This window comes from Montipora foliosa, chromosome 2 (genome assembly GCF_036669935.1).
Source record: "Montipora foliosa isolate CH-2021 chromosome 2, ASM3666993v2, whole genome shotgun sequence".
Classification (NCBI taxonomy): domain Eukaryota; kingdom Metazoa; phylum Cnidaria; class Anthozoa; order Scleractinia; family Acroporidae; genus Montipora; species Montipora foliosa.
Genome location: NC_090870.1, coordinates 21,188,518 through 21,201,786, shown reverse-complemented (window position 1 = coordinate 21,201,786; position 13,269 = coordinate 21,188,518). Strand labels below are relative to the sequence as shown.

At 39.1% G+C, this 13,269-nt stretch overlaps 2 protein-coding genes across 2 annotated transcripts in view; one reads left to right on the top strand and one right to left on the bottom strand.

Annotated features, from left to right (window-relative positions):
• The window catches only part of LOC137992656 (NBAS subunit of NRZ tethering complex-like), a 155,269-nt gene extending 150,462 nt beyond the window's left edge, over positions 1-4,807 (bottom strand). Inside the window, exons 1-3 of the mRNA XM_068838132.1 lie at positions 4,724-4,807; positions 4,031-4,100; positions 2,501-2,543 (exon numbers count right to left, since the gene is read on the bottom strand). Coding sequence (XP_068694233.1) covers positions 2,501-2,543; positions 4,031-4,100; positions 4,724-4,804 — 194 coding nt within the window. The 5' untranslated portion in view covers positions 4,805-4,807. The remainder of the gene's footprint in view (positions 1-2,500; positions 2,544-4,030; positions 4,101-4,723) is intronic.
• Positions 4,808-4,871: 64 nt separating this feature from the next.
• Positions 4,872-12,048, top strand: LOC137992655 (uncharacterized). Its single transcript, XM_068838131.1, has 4 exons — positions 4,872-5,133; positions 7,064-7,372; positions 7,607-7,768; positions 10,247-12,048. Exons 1-4 carry the CDS (start codon positions 5,061-5,063, stop codon positions 10,369-10,371), a joined length of 669 nt encoding a protein of 222 aa, XP_068694232.1. The 5' UTR covers positions 4,872-5,060; the 3' UTR covers positions 10,372-12,048.
• The last annotated feature ends 1,221 nt before the right edge of the window (positions 12,049-13,269 follow it).

Here is a 13,269-nt window from a genome sequence, read left to right as displayed (position 1 = left end):
TGTACTCAACTGAGAATCGTAGTATGTTTGGTCTGTAGGAGGGTTTTCAAATTTAAAGATCTTGGAACTCCAGATGTGTTCAGAGGAATGTACACTGTAGGCATCTGCAGTCATTGGGACTGGATATTCATTCTTTACCTTGGGGAGCTAGGTGTGATAATATTAAACAATGCTTTGCAAAGTACCATTGTTTTCTTGCGGCACATTACCGCAATTAAGTCGGCCACGGCATTCGGTTGCTTTCGTCTTTGCCTCAGTTGCGGTTTTCGTCCAACCTAGGTGATTTCGCGGTAAACACTATCGGCAAAGACGAGGTATTACCGCATGCAAATGCACTAATAGTTTCGAGCGGTACTGTAGAATCCAGTTATGGGCTTTCTTGAGTAGATACAGTGTTTCTCTCTTGTCTTCTGTCAGTATGTTGAGGTTTTCCTCCAGTGTTAGGTTGTATCCTACAAGGACAATGTTGAACTGTGCTACTTCGCATTCCTTGTATATGTCCTTTATTCCTGCTCTCAGTTCAGTGTAATCCTCTTGCTAAAGTTCCATATTTTTCTTTATTTTTCCTACTTGACATACTGATCATGATCCCAAATACCATTTATTCTTGACCTTGTCCCACAAAGACAATCTATACGATTAGCACAATTTGATGGTGTTCTTTTTAGATGAAACGGAACATTCCATTGTACTTTGCTTGTGGTATTCTCTAGTACTGATTGAGATTGTTTTTGTTGGTATCATGGTTTGCTATGATCATTTTCCTGGTATCCATACTTGTGTAGTAGATAGTGGTACATGTAAATGGGTCGGAGCATATGATTGTGTCTTGCCACGTAAAGTGTTTGTGCAATTTTAGACATGCGGCACTTGGTATCTGGTATCTGGTATCTGCGCTTGGGCCTTGCTTTGTTGATAGGTCTTTGTAGGCAGAAGTTGCTGTCTGATATTTTTGTTTACGCTGTAAACAATGTCCGGTATGTTTTTCCCTGTGTTATGGATTGTGTTTGTATTTGGTGAGATGTCTGGATCTCTGAACTGTTTCGTAGTCAGTTGTCCAAGCCATTTTTGGTTTTCAAGTTTGTTAGTGAGTTTCTTGTCAACAGCAGCTTTGAGGATGCCTTTGATTGCTTGCGCGCTTGCTTTGTGTCAGTGATTTCTGTTTTGCTACCTGCAGTAATTATAGTGACTACTTCATTGAAATTATACTCAAAGTTGTATTCTGTTGCTTGAAGACTGACTTCCTTCCTTTCATAATCTTGTTCATTTCAAGTGTTTGTGCGAGCTTGATTCTATTGTCTGTAGAGTTGTTAAGATAGTTTGCCAGTTTGATAGTTGTCATCTTGTACATAATATCTTCAACGCTTTTCAGGCCGCTGCCACCAATCTCTTCTGGTAGGTAGAGTAGCTTTGTTGACTCGTGATGGTGCATTCCACCTTCTGTTCTGATTATTTCTCTAGTTCGCCTGTCGATCTCCTTGAGCTGGTCGCTTGTCTACATGTGATATTGGAGTGCGGGTAACACGAAGGTTTTAGTTCTGTGTACCTTTTCTTGGAATTGAGATGTTGCTTGTACATATCACAGATAATTATTTGTTTCAAGTATTCTTTGTTTGCTTCATTGTGGACTTGTTCCTCCAGCTGCAACGCATTTTCGTACTTCCCGAGGAATTTGTAGTGGTCATTTCTGTTAAATACATGTACCTTTAGTTCTTCACTATCCGATAACTGTACATTCTTGTTGCTTGGTTTGATTTTTCCTCGCAGTATGTCAACAGTTGCACACTTATTGAGCCCCCAAATACGTCTGATGTCTTCGCACATATTACTATTATTATTATTATCATTATCATCATCATCATTATCATCATCTCCAGTTCTCTGGTGTTCTTATGAGTCTTCTATTAAGTCATGTCTCAGCAAATTCTCGCGTCTTAGAGACAAAATACTTTCGGCAGCACATGTCCAGTTCAGAGTGTGGCCAACAACTGTGTACTGCCAATAATGTCAGGTAGACCTAACTTTCCATACCAGCCCTTGCATTCTTCTAGATAGTTCTGAGTGTGCCATCAGTGATGGGTATCACTGTCACATTCAAGGCTCCATGCATTCTTTGAATTTCAAATGCTAGCTAGGTCCTGATACTTCTCTATCTTCTCCTACACCCAGTCCTGGTGATATTCTGGTCTGCTTCCACAGCTATATGTCGTATAAGTCCATTCCAGTATATCTTTTAGCATTAGGGTAATATCTGGCTGATTGCACTTCAGCTTCTTGTCTATGTATATACGTAGATAGTCATATCCCAGGTTATCCAGACTTCTCCATTCTCCTGCAACTGGCAGGGATTGATGGTCATACCACTCACCTGTACACTCTATCCTGTCCACTCACAACATACATGTTATACTTATTATAATTATTGTTATCATTATTACCATGAAAATGACCATTTAATTAAAATCAAAGGTACATGTACAACTCCAAAAGATTTCCTTACCTTATTCCATACTGAACTCTTCTTAACAATGACCAAAATGTGTCTGCAATTATAATGAATTTTAAAATTAAAATTGCAACATTGAAATATAGATTCTAATCCCCTACTGTAAAATACATTAATTATTTTGTTTAAAAAACCTATTGTGCAGAGAATGAATATTAAACTTAAAATAAGAAAACAAAATTCAAATATTAATGAAAATAATTGCAGAGGGGCATTTATAGCGGGATAGCCACCTGTGCTGAAGTTTTTTCACTATAAACTATGAGTTCTATTTGAAGGTTTTATTAAGTGATACCAATTTTAGAGTTACAGGGCCATTTCCCTCCTTCATGCAATGCGATCATTTGTTATTGTTTTGAAAATGGCGCTATTGTTGAATAGCGTATTTCGATTGGCTAACTATTTTTGTCACATTAGTTTGTGCTGTTACTCAAATGAAAAAGACCGCAAGGAGCTTGATGGTGGTGTGGTTTACCAGGGGGTTTAACAAGTGAAGATGCCAAAAATAATTACCTTTTATCTTTGTGGAGTCAAGTGATTCAGACTTACGACAATTGCCAGAGCAGAATTTGTATGGTTCGGCTATTAAGCAAGAGGAAGATGAGGACTCTGAAAATGCCAAGGTAGGTGACAGAATATCCACGAAATCACTTTCATTTTTTTTTTGTCAGTGCTGAAATGCATGGCTTTTAGTTTTAGACTCAAAACCTATTTTTTCTTTGTCGATTTCGATTGTTAGGATACCTGGGATGCAGAGGTAAAATGCTCCTTTAAAGATTCATGTGCCCGAAAGAATCGCATAGGTCCCTTTTTGTCAAGTTCAGAGCAAAACAGGCTCACCGCTACAATTCATCATGTTGTTCAAGTTCAAATAGAAATATTTACAAATAATTATAGAATTAAGAAAAGACAAGCAGAGAGCGCATTCAAAATCAGGAGCTGAAGATAGATCGACGGATTGCTTTTGACAAAGAAGAAGATTATGAAAGGCTTTCTGACTGAGACTTCTCAATTTCTGTAATTTCATACAGGACTTTCAGTAATAATTAATGAAAGATTGTTTGTTACCTATTTGTTTGAGCAGGTTGAAGTTTTGGCAGCTATTCAGCTGATGTGGACCTGGTATACCCACCCACTCATACACTCACAAAGGACAATTAGTGTGTGGGTTCTTTAAATTTATGTCCCACAGGGAACAAATGAACATGTAAGGTATTTGTGAGAAGGGACCTACTGTTGATAGTCCTTATCCGAGAAGACTTGAAGTCTAACCATTTGCGAGTATAATTACAAAGGCAGCACTTTCTCCTCAGTTGTTTTAAGACCCCGAGTGTTGGTCCGGCTGGAGTCAAAGTCACGACCTCCCGCATGGCAGCCCGGTGTTCAACCAACTGAGCCACCGCACCCACCATTCAAGATGCACAACATTCGATTGAATGCTGAATCAAAAGAGGAAGGTCATGCAAAGAATTCTACTTCACAACAAAAGATTCTGGCTTATTTGCTAATCTGTTGTGTACGCACTTTGAGCAACTGTACGAAACTTCCTTGAAAGAGATCCCCTCAACTGACCAATGTCAAATCCTGTCTTGTTCTAAAAGAAAACATTACTTTTATCAATAAATCTTATCACTATCACACCCTACATCACAAAAAGGCAAATAACCTCCAACACTTCAACAAAAACTAGAAAAAATTGAGATATCACAGATACTTAATGATCTTGAAATAGAGCTACATGTATAGGTATCAGTGATCATAGCAATGAAATGGCCTTTTGGCTTTAATACGCTTTCTTGTGAATGCTATCTATTCGAAGAAAATGATTTACTCACAACTCCTATACTCCTTCTCTATGAACTAAACTTTGCTATCATTCATGGCCCATTTAGTGTAATGAATATTGGTTTACTGTGTTATGACTTAAAATAATAACACATACATGTAAGCACGACATTACAAGATGATAACCCCAAAAGGTGTACTCAGTTTAATTCTTAATTCATTATTTTTAATGCTCACAACCCAGTAACATTTATTCTTAAGTTCTAGATGATTACGATCTTAGAACATAAGCGATCATAAGCCCAATGCTGCAGAACACCATTTTCATTGTTATGCCTCTTGAATAAAGCGTAGATGTATGAAAGGGCCAAAGAACCGGATTCAACCCAGCTAAATTGAAAACATTTTATTGAGTCATGCATGAATACTAACCAATATCTCTCCCTCGAGACTCCATTCTGCACGAATGAAAACATCATACAATATCTGATCTACATTCACACCGGCGGCCATTGTGGAATTATTCATTTATCTGCGAGGGACTAAGACCAAACATTTTTCATTTTTATTGGTTTGTAACGATCACGTGGATATCGTTGAATCACAAAACCGCCATCTTCAAAATTCTCGTGTTTTACCACCGCGACTACCACTGCTCATTTGGATATCAGTGTATTTTGCTCACGTTGTCGGTTGTTTACTGTACTTGTGTGTTCTTTTGAAGCACAGCCAGTTTTAAGACATACTGCCATTTTGCAAGCCAATAGTGATGGCGACCGAAACAGCTTTCAGACCTTATGACCAAGAAAATTGTCAATCGATGGACTTAAAGGGAGGAACAGGTTTGCAAACAGTTTTAAGACACACAATGTGAGAAACTGCAGAGAATACTAAAGTTGCAGAGACAGTTTTCCTCGTGTCACATGACCGTTTTTGCGTAAAACGTCTTTTGCGGGGACAAAATTTTGCTCCCGCAACATGAAATTTAGCTGGTAATGTACCAGTCAAATCGAAGCTTCAACATCCCCCCCCCCCTACCGGAGCAACCCCCCGGGCGTTTGAATTTTTGTACAAATGCCACCCTCCCTAGGCCAAAAAGCTGTTCAAATGCCTCATCATAGGTTCACTTCAGGTGATCAAATGCCCCACCCGTGGTGAAATTACTGTTAGATTACTGTTTTAAATTTTCAGTAGCTTCTATTATGCTTCTGAAGCTGTGTATGTAAACATGGTTTAATAGACAACACCAAGGAGAACCAGGGCCCTACATGGCATGAGGCACAAAAAGGACAGGTAACAGGTATAGATATCTCTTTATGTAGGCCTTTGCTTTTCAACCAATCAGCCATGAATGCAGAATCTTTACCTTCAAATTCCCCACCCCTTAATCCACTGGCCTATGAGTGGTGATCAAATGCCCAACCCCCCCCCCCCCCCCCCAGGAAGACTAAGTTCATCAAATTCCCTTCCTCCCAGGCAGGAAAAGGAGTCAAATGCCTGGGGTATGCCTGGAAGGGGGGGGGGGGAATGGGATGTTGAAGTTTCAATTTGACTGGTACATAACATTGTAAGGTTTGAATTCTTGAATCATAGAGCAGGGACAATGTCACATCGTGTGCACTGCTCTGCAAACTGTCCCTGCTTGTCCCCGCTGCAAAATAAAAATGAGCTGAAACATGCTGCTGACTATTGCAGGCTCCTTTTCCTCTCTTCTTTTCAGCCAATGTTGTGTCCAGCGTTTTACAGCCTTCCTAGTGAACACTATTGACAGCTGGAGTAAAATATTCTCTTTCTGAATTGTTGCGTCCGCCATCCTTTTTTAGCCACAAGGGAGTTCATAGCCGCCCTTGGTCACAGTGATTTCTGTAATTATTATGCCTCAATCTGCTACGTGAGCACCAGTTTGTTAGGGTTTAGGGTTAGGTTACGGGTTAGGTTATGTGCCCTGTGGGTGCAAAAAAGTGGCTTTTCCCCACTTCATGTCCCTGCAACATAATATTATCCCCTTGTGTGTGCTGACCTTAAGTGTTACGTGGTTCAATGTTGTAGACTTTTTGTGTTCTGGGACAAGCATGATTTGTTGCATCTAACAATGCTTGTTATAGACTTTGCAGGAGTTTAAGTGTCTGCAAATCAAAAAGTTTACTCTCATTCCAGAAATACATGTATTTGATTAACGTGAGATTTTTAAAAGTTGATTACGGTTAGAGGATAAATAATGTACAGTCTGTAATCAAGAGCATCGTGAAAAGTATTGTTAGTACTAGTGTCTGGAAAAGGAAGACATACATTGGAAAAGATCAAAACCTGAAGACCCCAAGAAGGATGACCTCCAAGAAAAAAAATAACACATCAAAAAGGAACTAGTAAAACACATTATTCCTGTCGACAAACACCAGGGGTAAATTGTAGCACATCAGGATATTCTTTTTCCACATAATTATACAGGCCACAATGTGGAAAACAGACAAAAAAGACGAAGCTGTATAGAAAAAAAGTAGAGAATTGAACTAGTGACGAACTTTCCTTCCAGGGTTGTTTCCATTACCAGTATTTGGCACTACACCGTAATTCAAGGGAACTGAGGTTTAGCTATTCAAAGTTGGATGTTTACATTTCTCTAGGGTCTTTGTTTTTCATAAATACTGTCTGACTTCTTAAAATGTCCAAGATTTTTAGTTTTACTTAACATTAGGTTTGACTACATAATTCATGTCTTGACCAAAGAATGGTTCTTTAATAAATATCATTGACACAATTTCTTTTAAACAGGAAGAAGCTTTGGTCCTGCAAAATCTTTTCAGGTCAGCAATGCACCTTTAACCACCCCCAGACGAGCTCTAGGAGATCTTGGCAATACTATTCAACCAGGAACAGCCAAAGGCAGGAAAGGGCCACTTATGAAACCTAGTAAGCTTTGTGGAACCTCCAGCATCAAAGGACAGCCACTTTTGCAGCAAATATGTTCTGGCCTCAACAATAAAAAGAGAGCCACTTCTCACATAAAAACAAAAGGCAAGCAAAAAGTGAAATCCCTTGAGGATGGCCAAAAAGAAGTGATGTATCCATTCACAGACAAAGGTGAAGTAAATTGGACTGCTACTGAACACAGTTTATTAGACCAAACTATAGTTAGTAGTATTACTACTAGTATTGATCAACCACTGGTATTTTTTGTATCTGTTTTGTATCACCAAAAAACATGAAAGGGTTGCTTTTAACCACTTAAGCAGAAATGTGGGCTTCCCTTTGTTACATGCATGATCATTATTTATTATAATATAATGATATCTTCTCTTGCACTTGTAATTTCAGATGACATGCTTTCAAGGCCAAACTATGTTACAACAATGTTAAAGACTGTTGGATCGCTTTATCATGGCTGTATGTTTCAACCTTACACTGTGACTGATTTTGACCTCGAAAACAGCGAATCAAGTTTCATACACTTTGAGAGTGAAAGAAGACCAAGTGAAGGTACATGTACATGTACATGAAGATAAAGTTGCCCAGGAGTCAATAGGCCATTTCCGAGTTCATGTCTGCGTCCTCTTCAAAGCGCGTCTAAGTGCCAATTTTTCTTGTGAAAATTGGTTTACACTTATGTGTACCATGCATGTGAAGTAGAGCTAATTACCATCATAAAAAACTTAAACTCATTTTGAAGAGACAGACAATGAACTTGGGAATGGTCTACCACTATGCAATAGACAGTAATTCAATTTTGTATGCTATTGCTTTCAAATCCGTTTTTGCTAGTGTTACATGAATGTTTCTTTTCTTGTTTACTTTGTCTTATTGGTGTCATCATTTTCACTTTTTGTCGTGGAGTTTTCCTTACGTTCCTCCCCCTTTATGAATACCTTATATCTAAAACTATAAGTGAATGAAATACATGTGCTATTGTTTTGGGACTGTAGTTGCCAGTAAAGGTACAGCAATCATTTCCAAAGCAAGTCACCATGACAGTTTAGTGATTGCTGACCTCAATCAAGATGCCTGTCAGCATACTGAAGGACTGAAAACAAAACAGACCATAGCTGTTATGACCTACATTATTCTGACCTATAGTTTAGTTAATTATAGTTTTGGACCAAAGAAGTGGTCCAAACTGCCTGAGAGACTTTGCTGTATTTTGTAGTGTTGAAGCTTTCCTGTCTGAAGTCTGTGTTTCTGAGATTATAGTTTGTATGACTAGTGTTAAATAGTTCAGTTTCTGAGCTTGGCAACATGCCATGTTTTAATTTGAACATGAAAATGTTGAAAGTGTTGTCATTTTTGCTCTTTTTAAGAGGTCATCGTATGATGCGGACCAGTCATTATAGACTGTCCGTAAGCCCCTTTCGTTAATGAGGTCCAGTTTCTGCCTATCACTAGCCTTGCAGAAGTGCCAAGCGAGACTACAGTATGTGAAGTGTGGCATAATGGCTGTTTTATAGGTTGTTAGTTTTGCTGTTATGGGGATCAAGTTCCTTAATCTACATGTAGATAACATGTCTGCTTGTTTTGGTGCAAATTTGCTTAATACATGTATGTTCCGAGAACTGTAGGTTTACATGTATATAGAGTATCACCCCCTGTAGTTTAATCTCTTGAGCCTGTCGAATTGTATGATTGTCGATGTGCACTGCCTTTATAGCTTCCTGCTTGGCTCTTGACATAACCAGTACTTGATATTTCGATGGATTACCTGAGAGGTAGTTGGATTAATACCAGCGAGGAATTGTATTCCCGTCCTCTTCAAGACTGCTGATGACGTTGTCAATCTTCTCACCCCAAATATATATTTGGTGGTCATCAGCGTAAGCACTTAGTTGAGATCAAATATTGCCATAAAACAAATTGTTTTGTTAAAAGTTCCACAACACTGGGACATCCACGTTTTACTTCTTTCCATTCACTGCAGGTATCGCCTAGTCGTACCCTGTTTTTCCTGTTAGTAAAGTAGGACTTTAAAAGTGCCAAGGAGTTGCTACATAGACCATAATAAGCTTGAAGCTTTGAGAGTAGCAGGTCAGGGGATGAGCAATCAAAGGCTTTGCCCATGTCAGTAGATAATACTCAACTACAGTATGTGGTTGTTCTCAAGAGATTTCTTCCAGTCTTCGAGCAAACGCACCAACGTACAACTGTAGTTTCGCAACTATATATCATTTACACAAAGTTGCTGCCTAAGAAAATTTTCCAGAAGCCCTTCAGGCTTCCAACAGGAAAAGTTAGTAGCCCAAGTCATTTTTTCAAGAGCCCAGAATTAATTAATTCCAGCTGGGATCATATTTACAAGAAAGTGAGGATGAATCAAGTAAGGCGCCCCTTCAGGCTACTTGTTTAGAAATTTGGTCGCCCGCGCTCGCAAATAAGGTGCCCCAGGTGACCGGGCGACCGTTAGGCAGCAACCTTGTTTACGGTATGCTGAATTCAAGCCGTCGAATACTTTGTTAGATAGTGGTTAGAGTTGTCTCACGAGTATCTTTTCAAACACCTTGTCCACTGTTGCCAACACATTGACAGGTCTATAGTTACATTTGTTAAGCGTGTCGTCTTTCTCAAATAAGGCGTCCATTCTCCCCACTTCCACTGTTCCAGCCACGTACCCTGCCATATTATCTCATTGTATATATGAGTGAGAGGAGAAGCAACTTCATCTGCTACCATACAATTAAAGGACTTTTGGTTATACAATGTCGTGACCTGTAGCTTTGTGTGGGTTTAACTTTTCTAAGGCTCCTAACACTTCAGAGCAATGGACTTGGCGGAAGCTAAACACATGTTTAGACCATATTTTCAATTGTTTTCACACGTGGATGGTCAACATCAGGGGTTGTGTTGAGAACTGTCCCTGGTTCAATTGGTGGGAAAGGAGGGAAAACCCAGTGTTGGATTTAAACAGTGAATTGAAAATGGATCTCTGTTCAGTAATAATTTATTAATCATTTTTCTCATTCATGTTTCCAGAACAGTGCTTTATGGATTTTCTTCCATTTGAAGGAGATTTGGATTCCATGACTCAAGAGCTTTGCAGTCACAGCCTTCCTGAATTACCTCCTGTGGATATTGACTCACTTGGGCTTGACCTATAATCATTGTGATGCATGTGCATTAAATTAAAGCAGGACTTGGATATTATCTAACTATTATTTTATTTATCACTAAAAGTCTTTTGTACAAAAACATGTCAAGTCAGTCTTCTTTTTTAATGTTAAAGAGCAATCTCTTGTTTTTCAGGCATGTTGTTAACATGTACTTTGTCACTAATTTATCTTGATAATTAAAGAATTATGTTCTGTTAAGAGATCTTTAACAATGGTAATAAGTAGTAATTATTATTCATTTATTTTTTTTTTTTGTGGCTGAGGTTCCTTGCATACGTACAGTAGTCCTAGCTAGCCAACAAAAAGGTATTTATCCAATAATAGGACGACAAGGAAGATTGAACCGCTGAAGTCATATTATTGTGGCTGGTGGCTGAGGTATTATACAAGTAAAATACCTGGGAATACAATGACTACTTTTGGAACCTTGAAAATATGTTGGGTGAAGAATAAAACATCAATACTTTATGCCTTCATATGATCTGAAGGATTCTGCAGATCTCAGAGGGTATTATTAGAATTGGTCATCCTCCTTGGTTCGCAGAATTCTTCATATTTATACTCAGCCTCACTTAATAACATTGTAAATTGTTTTTTTTTTATATCGGTAGTTTTTATTGAGGAAATAAATTTTCAGTTGTTTTTTTAGGGATGAACGTTATGTGGTTGCCATTGGGAAAATTGCTCAATTTTTTTTTCTTTCAACCTCATGCCTGTTGACTTTATGCGCCGATCAAATCGAAACTTCAACATCACCCCCCAGGCAAACCCCGGGCATTTGACTATCTTCTGTAGCTGGGGAGTGGGGAATTTGACCTTTGCCTGCGTGAGGTGGTGAAAATTGAACCGGAAGTGTCAGGTTTCAAATGATTTTTTTTTTTCGGCTTCGAAGTCGCTAACAGCTATAAAACACGTGTTTGGACGAGTATTTGTGAGCGATTGGCTTACGAAAAAGGTCTCTATTAAAGACAACAGGAGCCGACAACGATTGTTCTTTAGTAGGGTATGACAGACAAATCCGACGATAGGGTAGGGCATTTGAACACCATTTTGGCCCGAGGGGGCGGGAATTTGAACAATCCAATCTTCAAAAGTCCAAATTCCCGGTTGAGGGGAGGATGTTGAAGTTTCGAGTTGATCGGCGCATTGGTTTACAGCAACTCTACATTCTTTTAACTCATGAGGCTGGTTTTTAAACCACGTTAACAGTTTTTTTCGATTGTTTAACCTCCAGGGGCCGGTTGCTCGAAACCTATAGGTTTCCATGGTATTTAACGCTGGTTAGCGCTAGCCATGCAGGGTTTTCATTTGAGGCCGGAGGCCGGACGTTTCGTCCGGTCGTTTCGTCCGGTCGTTTGCCAATTCACGTCCAGTACTTTGAGATCAATATTGGCGATTTTTTTTTACTACTGTATTATATATTTTTCTTACTGAGGCATCTCATAAACATACTGACTAGAGGATAACAGAATAATCAATTACATTCTTCAAAACGGCCATATAACTCTTTTTTCTTTGCTTATTGAGCGGCGGGATATTTTATTGGTCTGTGACACAGACAGTGATGATTCAGCTTTTGGCTCGGACCTTGATGAATAGACTACACTCTTGATGAATGGACTACAACCCAAGTTACCAAACACCTTTTTTGAAAATCAAATAAATTTGCAATGATAAGCCAATGAAAATTCTGTTGTTGCCATTCTCCCTCCCCCTCCCCCTACCAACTGAGCATTTTCATTCAGTAATTTACTTTTTAAAGAGAATTTTAGTGAGTGCCAGCATTGCCTAGGAAACTGTTTCCTTGGTTCCAGAAACGCTGGAAATGGCGTTTCTGAGTATTCTATTTTAAAATTTTCCTGGGGGAGCATGCCCCCAGACCCCCCTAGGCGCTTGCGCCTTCCGCGCTCGCGAGGCGCCTTACGGCGCCAAGAAAACATTCACGTCCGGTGCTTTCCGAAGTATGTCCCCTACTTTACAAAACAGTTGCAAACTCTGGCCATGCTGCGAGCAACCTGGGCCAGGCCTCAGTGAATAGCGCTGTCTACCCGATAAATCACTATCCAGCGGATAAACACCAGTGAAACCAATTAAGTTATCTAGTGGATAGTGATTTATTCAGTGGATAGCGCTATCCACCCTTCGAACAACTGGGGCCAGAACTTTCTCAGAGTGAGATAAATGCTTTTCTCCTTTGCTCTTGCCTCCTTGACAGTGTTCTTGACGATGAACCTCCTTGTTATACTAGGACTTGTATACTCTAGTTGCAAAAACGAGCGATAAAAAAGAACCACGTTTCGACCGTTCTACTGTCATTTTCAAGTAAAAGTTAATGGACAAAAAATTCTGCATACCGGTATATACAATTTCTGAAACAATGGAATGGAAGGAAGAAAGCTAAATATTTACATACGAACAATGAAAATCACAGAATTCGAAAATGAAGTGCAAAAAAAAGGAGCAGAGAATGAAAACTATTGGAGGTGTTTAAAAGAATGGCTGCCGGTAAGAACCGAGAATAGTCCGTCAACGACCATTTTGGCGGATAGCTCGTATTTTACCCAAAGATATCATTTAGTGAACTACATGTATTTTCAAAACTCATATTTTCAAGTTCCGCGGTTAAAGTGCGGTTTTCTGTTTGACAGATAGTCCAAAATTTGCTGCGAGAATCAAGCACCGGTGAAGTCTTAAAATGATTTCAATTGTCACCAAACTTAACACAAAATAAGAACAACCATTCTTCCGTTTCTACTTCGATACTTTTAACTGAAGTGTAAAAATTATCATTTTCTAAGCTGTTTAAAGAAAATCCTCAAAGGCCGCATAACGTGGCGGCGGAAAATGGGTTATAAAAATGTACCTTGGTACCTCATTCTTAAACTT

Coding starts and splice junctions, on each gene's coding strand:
- LOC137992655 (XM_068838131.1), top strand. CDS start 5,061: ATGGCGACCGAAACAGCTTTCAGACCTTATGACCAAGAAAATTGTCAA. Junction 7,373..7,606: donor GTATCCATTCACAGACAAAG/GTGAAGTAAATT, acceptor TTGTAATTTCAG/ATGACATGCTTTCAAGGCCA. Junction 7,769..10,246: donor TGAAAGAAGACCAAGTGAAG/GTACATGTACAT, acceptor TCATGTTTCCAG/AACAGTGCTTTATGGATTTT.